The 8,467-nt window shown below is 36.3% G+C and overlaps 1 protein-coding gene across 1 annotated transcript in view; it reads left to right on the top strand.

The window, feature by feature from the left end:
- The first annotated feature begins 2,954 nt into the window (after window positions 1-2,954).
- Window positions 2,955-8,467, top strand: part of LOC104815316 (auxin response factor 19-like) — a 6,877-nt gene continuing 1,364 nt past the window's right edge. The window contains exons 1-13 of the mRNA XM_010543667.2: window positions 2,955-3,235; window positions 3,351-3,496; window positions 3,643-3,779; window positions 4,328-4,426; window positions 4,520-4,576; window positions 4,773-4,928; window positions 5,003-5,087; window positions 5,210-5,300; window positions 5,630-5,794; window positions 5,929-6,051; window positions 6,311-6,386; window positions 6,505-6,646; window positions 6,886-8,467. Coding sequence (XP_010541969.1) covers window positions 3,418-3,496; window positions 3,643-3,779; window positions 4,328-4,426; window positions 4,520-4,576; window positions 4,773-4,928; window positions 5,003-5,087; window positions 5,210-5,300; window positions 5,630-5,794; window positions 5,929-6,051; window positions 6,311-6,386; window positions 6,505-6,646; window positions 6,886-8,467 — 2,792 coding nt within the window. The 5' untranslated portion in view covers window positions 2,955-3,235; window positions 3,351-3,417. The remainder of the gene's footprint in view (window positions 3,236-3,350; window positions 3,497-3,642; window positions 3,780-4,327; window positions 4,427-4,519; window positions 4,577-4,772; window positions 4,929-5,002; window positions 5,088-5,209; window positions 5,301-5,629; window positions 5,795-5,928; window positions 6,052-6,310; window positions 6,387-6,504; window positions 6,647-6,885) is intronic.

Here is an 8,467-nt window from a genome sequence, read left to right as displayed (position 1 = left end):
AACATATATATATATATATTCATATCTACATACAAATACAAATATAAAAATAAATACTCCTATGTATATATATATGTCTATATATATCAAATAAAAAATATACACATATATACATGTATTTATACAAATATATATACATATACATACATACAAGTATATTTATATATATATACACACACATATATATATATATATATAAATATGTATACATGTATATATTGTGTGTATATATATATACATACATACAAAACAATATATATATATATATATATATATCCACATACAAATACAAATTTATAAACATAAATCCTCCTGTATAAATATATACAAAATAAAAAAATATACAAATATATATATAGGAATATATATGTTTATATTTGTATTTGCATATAGATATGAATATATATATATATATATATATGTATATATGTATATTTTTTTACTTTTTATTTTTTTTTTATTTTTTTTTTGCATTTTTTTTTGGATTTTTGTTTTTATTTTTTAAAATTTTGTTTTTTATTTTTTGCAATTTTTTGGATTTTTTGTTTTCTTTTTTTAAAAAAAAAATATGATGTGGTATGTTGACATGACAAAATTTTTCATGTGGTGTGCCATGTCAGATGCCACGTGGCATGTCACGTCATCGGTTAACGGATATTTAACACCGTTTTCGGATTGTGTAGGAAATTACAGTTAAATTGGGTAGTTCGTGTATCAATTTGGCATATTAGATAATTTGGTGTAGTTTTTTGTCAAATTAAAAATTCGTGTAGAAAAAAGTCACATTTAACAGAGTCGGTGTAGGAAAATATCATTTTCTTTTATCGTGTGTAAAAATAATTGCAAGTCATCATGTGAACAAGTATTAAAAACAGTTACACAATTAAATAACAATATAATAATTTATTCGTTAAATTCAAGCTGACGTTCTGTAATGTACCAATTCTGTATCTTTGAAATATTTTTATCATAATTAAAAGATAGGAAGAAAACATAATAATATACAAAAACTCACGTTTAGACGTGTGATTTATTTTTTAATTTTAAATCTAATATAAAAATTATTATGAATCGTATCCTATAAAAATAATGAGAATAGCTAATGAAAATCAGTATTTAAAATATGATGTTGCACCATCAGTTCGGGTATATATCGGTCAGGTTTGGTTCGGTTATTTCGGAGTTTGGTTATTTCAGATTTGAATATTCATATCCAATATGGTATATTATTTTACTCGGTTCGATTCGTTTGGGGTATATATCGGTTGAGTTAGGTTCGAACATATTTTTTATCGTATTTGTTTTTTTCGTTTGCGTTTAAGAATTTATTTGTTAGAATTTATAAAATATAGGTATAAGGTTTGTTTAGTAATAAAAAAATATAAGATTTTTTTTGTTTGATATCTGAATAGTACATGTATATTTCGACGAATAAGTATAAGTATAAGTTTTTTTGTAATAAAAAAGTATATGATTTTTACCAAAATATCTGAAGAGTATATAGTTTTTTTGATGATTTTTCCTTTTGATTTAAACATAAGATAACATATATATAAAATTAATAATACTATACTTATTCAAATCGAATTAAACAAATCTAAACAATTCTTTTTTATAAAGGAAATATAAAACCCTATCTATTTAAAAGCGCTTGCAATATTTTTGGCCAATAAACCTGAAAATACTTTTTTTTGTAACCAATCTCAATTAGGTAGTGTCATTATATCACTGTGGGAAACAGTATCTTCATTATATATGATACTTCCAAATTGAGCTAATCATTATTTTGTTTTTGTTATTATCTTAAATAGTGCTAAAGGCAATAAAAAAAGATAAGCTAAGATTCTATATATGCATATATATATGTATCACATTTGCTAATGATCTTGACCAAATATGATACCAATCGTCTCATCTTTTCATTATAGATATATCTTTTACATTTTTTCAAACCGTATATCAAAGTCGAATTAAACTTTTTTTTAATTAAGAGATTGCTTTTGTTATAAATCAAAATCTAACCAAGTTGGATATTGGGAGTTTCATTAGATACTTATAATTTTAATAGATACTTCTAATTTTTTTACTATATAAATAATTTGAAGACATATTTAAAACTTTATAGTATTAACGTTTTAAAGCTATTTATTTTAACCCTTTAAAACCATTAAAATCTAATGTATTTCATATATGAGTTACTTATCATTATTTTTGAATAATTAGTGGACCATGATTATGTCGCAACTTCTTAATTTTATGCATTTACCAGTAACCGGGCGGGTCAAACGGGCAGGGACAAGATGTCGACGTGGCAATAACGAGGGCTAAAAAGTTAAAGGGCAAATACTATGTAATCATTCATCTTATTACATCAAATTCGGATAATTGCTCATTGGAGGGTATTTTTGTCAAATCATATGACTTAATTATATCATATATAAATTTGTATATTTTCTTAATCACTCGCGGAAAAAGTGCGTGATGTATCATCGACATCCAATGGTTAAATGCGGGACATATAAAGGTGTGTGTGTGTGTGTGTGTATATATATCATTTTTTAAAATAAAATTATTAAAATTATCCTCTAAATCTACAGATATTTTTTTGTCACCCCAAATATTAAAGATACTATTTTCAGAGTCTGAACTATTAATGCTTTAAATGCATTTCATCATTCGACCACTGCTCCTTTCGTCACTTTCTGAAAAATTCCAAAACATTTCCACTCACTATTTCTATATATATATATATATTATCGGAATCTACATTTTTATTTTTGTTTTTTTCCATACATTATGGATTATTTAATCAAATAAAAAATATATTATATGGTTTATTTACCAGGCTATTTATTTAATTGATTTACTTAATTTTATAAAAATGCGTAATAATGGAGGATGATGAGAGAGTGACACTGTTTAACCAACCCCACGAAATAATGTTCTTTTTCTCTCTCTAACCTCGGTCGACCTCTACATACACTAAGTCAACTTCGATTTTCATCTCCAATGGAGGAGAGAGAAGGGCAAGGAAAAGGGCGAGGAAAAGTTTCTGTCTGGGCATTGTAGGGAGAGATTGGGGGCAAAGCTTCAGCTTCTGGTTTCCGAGTAACCAAACACCCCTTCCGATTTTCTCTCTCCTCTTGTCTCCTCCCTTTCGCCGGAGATTCTCGCCGCCACGCGATCGAATCCCGTCCCTCTGGCTCGAAGTTTTCCGGGAAAATTTGCGTAGCAAGTTTGTGTTTTTTCCCTCTGTTTTCTTCCTATTTTGGGTCGATTGTTTGCGGATTGATCTGGAGCTGGGTCAATCTTCGTCCTTACCGATTTCTCTACCTTTTTGCTCTGGTTAGGAGGAAGCTGGATTCGGCGGTGACGGAGCGAAACTGAAGAAATTTTCTCGGGAAAATCGGGAAACGGATGACGGTTGCGGCGATTGGAAACGTACCTCCCGCAGCAGCAGCACCAGCTACTGCTCCATGTACGAATGCCGCAGAAGGTAATCTCTACAGTTCGTGTTCTTCGTTTCTGGATATATTTTTCTCGGGAAACCAACAGGAAGAAATGAAAAGAAAACTAAGGGGGATGATTTACAAAACTGGGTTTTTTTCTGGAGATGCAATGACCAATGAGAGTTCGAAACAGATGGAAGTGGCGCAGTAGCTGCAGAGATGAAGAAAGGCATAAACTCAGAGCTATGGCAGGCGTGTGCAGGGCCGCTGGTGAACTTGCCGGCGGCTGGGACCCACGTCGTCTACTTCCCTCAAGGCCACAGCGAACAGGTCTTTGTTTTAATGTTATCTCTTTGTATCTCGACAGTGTGGTACGTTATGGAGTTTTATACTGCATTTATTGCTCGGTGTGTAACGTTTCATGTTTCGCTTATCTGATGAAACCTGGTTTACATTCCACCACGTGATGAGAATTACCCAAAAGGGAAAGTTTGATTTGCTGTCTTTGGGAATAAAACAATTTTTTTTGGGTTTCAAGAGATACTCTTATTGATTTTGCTTGAGTTGAGTCTCTCAGGTAGTTTGGTTTTGCCTTAGCTTGCATTTGCAGCTTGACCCGGTATCCCGACTATTCATTTTAGTAGGAAAGTTTGAATCTTTTTCCATAGTTAATTTTTGCCCTCTTAAATAGGTTTTGTGAAAATTCTCTTGTCCTGCAAAGTTTAGGATAATGACATTGTTTTGGGTTGAGATGCATGGTGCAGGTTGCAAGTTACCATGGTTATTCTTTATGCTTGATGTTTGGGGGAAAATTTTATATATGTGCAGGAACAATGCTATAGGTTGGCAAGGTTTAATGAGGGCATTTCGTGTTTCAGGTGGCTGCATCATTGAGGAAGGATGTAGATGCGCAAACCCCAAGTTACCCGAATCTTCCCTCCAAGCTCATCTGTCTTCTTCACAATGTCACACTACATGTATAGCTCCTACTTCCTGTCCCTGATTGTTTTTTCTTTGTTGTGGGCAATGCACTTATGACTTATAGAAAGGTTTTGTGGTTGGCTTTGTAGGCAGACCCTGATACAGACGAAGTGTATGCTCAAATGACACTCCAACCTGTTCCCTCGGTAGGGGTTTCGTTTCAATGAAAGAAAAAATTTCTTCATTCCATGGTTCAAAGGGTTTCATTTTGGGCTAGTTTTGGCATGCTATTGCCATTTGGATATAAGGAGTTGAATGATTTCTGTAAAGCAGTCAGAAGTGGAATATGCATTCTGTTTGAATACTATAAAATCGACCTTAGCTTCACATAAGCTCATGCAGGTTGACAAGGAAGGATTGCTGAGATCAGATTTGTCGCTTAGAACAAATAAACCACAGCCAGAGTTTTTCTGTAAGACATTGACTGCAAGTGATACAAGCACCCATGGAGGTTTCTCTGTTCCACGTCGTGCAGCTGAGAAGATTTTCCCTCCTCTGGTGAGCAACAGGGCCTTTGTGAAAGCTTTTCTTCCATTTTTTATCGGTATAATCTTAGCTTTCATCTCTGACAGGATTTCTCTATGACACCACCTGTACAAGAACTTGTGGCAAGGGATATACATGACAACGTCTGGTCCTTCCGCCATATATACCGAGGTATGTTCTTTATGATCCTTTAGAACTCCATAGACGACATGTGAGGTACATTATATACATTTCATGCAAATTATCCAACAGTAGTCGCAGTTCATTTATGCTCATCTTTTTTTTTGGTTCAGGGCAACCGAAAAGACACTTACTTACAACAGGTTGGAGTTTGTTTGTCAGTGGAAAGAGGCTTTTGGCTGGTGACTCTGTTTTATTTATAAGGTAGCAACTTTGAATTTGAATTCCTTGGTATCTCTTGACTGGGTTGATGCTCTGATTTTGGATTTCAGTTATTTACCTTTATGGTTTAAGACTTTAGTTACCTAGATAATATTTTGAGTAGATTGTCTGTCTTGGGTTTTTGTTATGTTTCCTAAAAAAGGATTAGTTTTCCAGTTTAGTGAAAATTTCACCTAGTTGATGAGAAAATTATTACTAACTTTATCAAAAACATTCTAACAAAATTCCATCCTGCTCTTCATGGGGCATTTTTTGCATTATTGAGCAGAGATGACAAAAAGCCTAATGCATTTTTTTGCATTCTTGAGCAGAGATGACAAAAAGCAGCTTCTAGTGGGCATACGTCGTGCTCATAGGCAATCCACTAACATGTCTTCTTCTGTACTCTCGACGGATAGTATGCACATAGGTATCCTAGCAGCAGCCGCTCATGCAGCTGCCAACAATAGCCCTTTCACTATCTTTTATAACCCGAGGTGAGGTTTTTTTTTCCCCTTCTCATGTTATGATTTGAATCGTAAATTTTGTTACTTCGGTTTTAATGCCTTGTAGATTTCTTTGTTCTTGGATCATAACTCCGGGCTGCACTTTCTCGAAAACCTTTTCGCAGGACAAGTCCTTCAGAGTTTGTTATTCCTTTAGCCACTTATTACAGGGCGGTCCATGGCAACCAAATATCTCTTGGCATGCGCTTTCGCATGATGTTCGAAACCGAGGAATCTGGGACGAGAAGGTATTTCTTCCGAGTATTTTTATCGGTAGCGCAGTCTGCTTTCCCATTATTTTCTGTGCCAAGCTATATGGAAAATGATTGTGTTGGGGTGACAAACAAAAATGCATTGAAAATGGTTGTTTAAATTGAGAGGACTGAGAAAAGAATCTACAGTTTGTATATATATGATTTGGTTTTTGATGTGGAAGCTAAAATTTCTCGATGCTGAATCAGTGCTTACGGTTATCCGGGAAGTTCATGAGCGGGATTTGTCTGGCAGGTACATGGGTACAATCACAGGTATAAGTGATCTCGATCCTGTGAGATGGAAGAACTCACAATGGCGTAATTTGCAGGTATGGCTCCACATATTTTTTATTTGTTCCATGTAAAATGTTCTTCTCTATGACATATATTTATATAGATTGACATATATACATATGTATATATTTGTATATCCATTTGTTTGTATAGGTTGGCTGGGATGAGTCAACTGCCGGGGAAAAACGTAATCGCGTTTCAATCTGGGAGATCGAACCAGTAACTGCACCGTTCTTCATATGTCCACCGCCATACTTCAGGTCAAAGCGGCCGAGGGAACCGGGACTACTACCAGGTGTCCATTTTGTTGCGGGAATATTTCAGTTCAAAGATTAATTTCCAACATTCACAATCAAATTATGTCACTCTCAAATGGAATCCGATAATTTGATGAAAATATTGCATATTCGAATGGCATTAGCATAAGGCCGGAGCAGGGAGCATGTTTTATTCTTCTTTCATTGATTTTGTTTGAAAAATATAACATTCATACTGACATGAGAGGATATTGATTGGAGTTTCTATGTGCTTCAGATAATGACTTGACCGATATGGACCACATGTTCAAGAGAGCAATGCCTTGGCTCGGGGACAATTTCTTGTTGAGAGATTCTCAAGGACTTCCCGGGTTGAGCTTGGTTCAATGGATGAACATGCGACAAAACCCGACTCTGTCTCATTCCTTACAATCCGATTATTTGCACTCCTTGTCGGGATCTACTCTTCCAAATTTCACTGGATCGGATCTTTCACGTCTTCAGTTTGGATTCTCGCCACCTCAAATCGCCCAGCCGAGTAGTTCGGATTTTACACAGAGGTTACCTCAACCAGTCCAACAAGTGGGTCAGCTTCCTAAGATCCCTTCTTCGAATCCTCTGGGCTCTAACGTGCAGCCACAGCAAAATATGATGAGCCCAACGTTACCGACGAGTCAAGTCCCGGCCCGAGTTTTGCAGACACAGAATATTTTGCAGGGTAACGATGTTCTTCAGAAGCAAGTGCCTTCTCTCCCGAACCAACAACTCCCAAGGAACATTTCACATAACCTTGTTCTTCAGCAGCAGCAGCAACTACCACAGAAAACGGACCAAAACTTCGTGGTTTCAAATCAGCAACAGAACTTGATGATGCAACCTCAGCTTACAGATCAAGTAAACCGGCATTTACAAATACCTGATAATCAAATCCAACAACTTCTGCTATTGCAGAAGCTACAGCAGCAGCAGCAAGCACTCGTAGATCATCCGTCCCAGCTCGGTTTGGTCCAAGATCAGCCGAGGCAGATGTTAGATGGGTCCCAGGCCTTACCGAAGTCTACTACTTCCACTCAGATTCCGGAAACACCTCAAGTAGTGCAAATGTCTCTACCTCAGCCGAGTATTGTAGCTCAGCAAATGGCAAAGGGTGGAAACCGAGATGCAGGGCTCGGTCATTTTACACAGCAGTCAAAGCTCGAGAACCGACAAAGTGTTAAATTGTCTGAATGGCCAGGGCGTGTAGATCTGTCTCCGATTCTGACAAGTCCCCAGCTTTCTGTTACCGGCGCGAGTAGTATGACAGGGATGGCCAGTGATATCCCATCTTGTCCTAACGGAGTCCAGCTTATGTTAAATAAACGATCCGATATGAGTTTGTCCAATGGAGATGGCATTGTTCACTCGGGTTCCACGCTTTTGCATCCCGCTGCTCGGGAAACCGTTGCATCGGACAAGAATCATAAGAAGCTGAAGGAATCATGGCCTAAGTGTGATGTGAGGCCTTCACTTGATATCTCAAAGTGTCAAAGCCAGGGCTTTTTACCTCCACAGTCGTATATCAACGGGACTCTTGCTCAGACCGAGCATTTTGATACATCTTCTTCGACAACTTCGGTATGTGTCCCTCAGAATGATGCATATGTTCTGCAGAACAACAACTCGTTTTCTTCTAACCCGAATTCCTCAATGATGAGAGACTCGGGTCAAGAAAGGGACGTTCAAACCGTTCTTTACGTTGCTGACATCGAGGGTCATCTAGGGATGCCCACTAACAGTGACCCGAGGAAGGAGTTATCGAATACTCTGGCTCCGGGTTGTATTCTCGAGAACTACGATAACTCCAAGGATACTCAGCAGGA

The sequence above is a fragment of the Tarenaya hassleriana genome, unplaced genomic scaffold (genome assembly GCF_000463585.1).
Source record: "Tarenaya hassleriana unplaced genomic scaffold, ASM46358v1 Cleome23, whole genome shotgun sequence".
NCBI classification, from domain to species: Eukaryota; Viridiplantae; Streptophyta; class Magnoliopsida; order Brassicales; family Cleomaceae; genus Tarenaya; species Tarenaya hassleriana.
The sequence above is the reverse complement of the archived record's forward strand: the minus strand, read 5'-3'. Positions and strand labels throughout refer to the sequence as shown.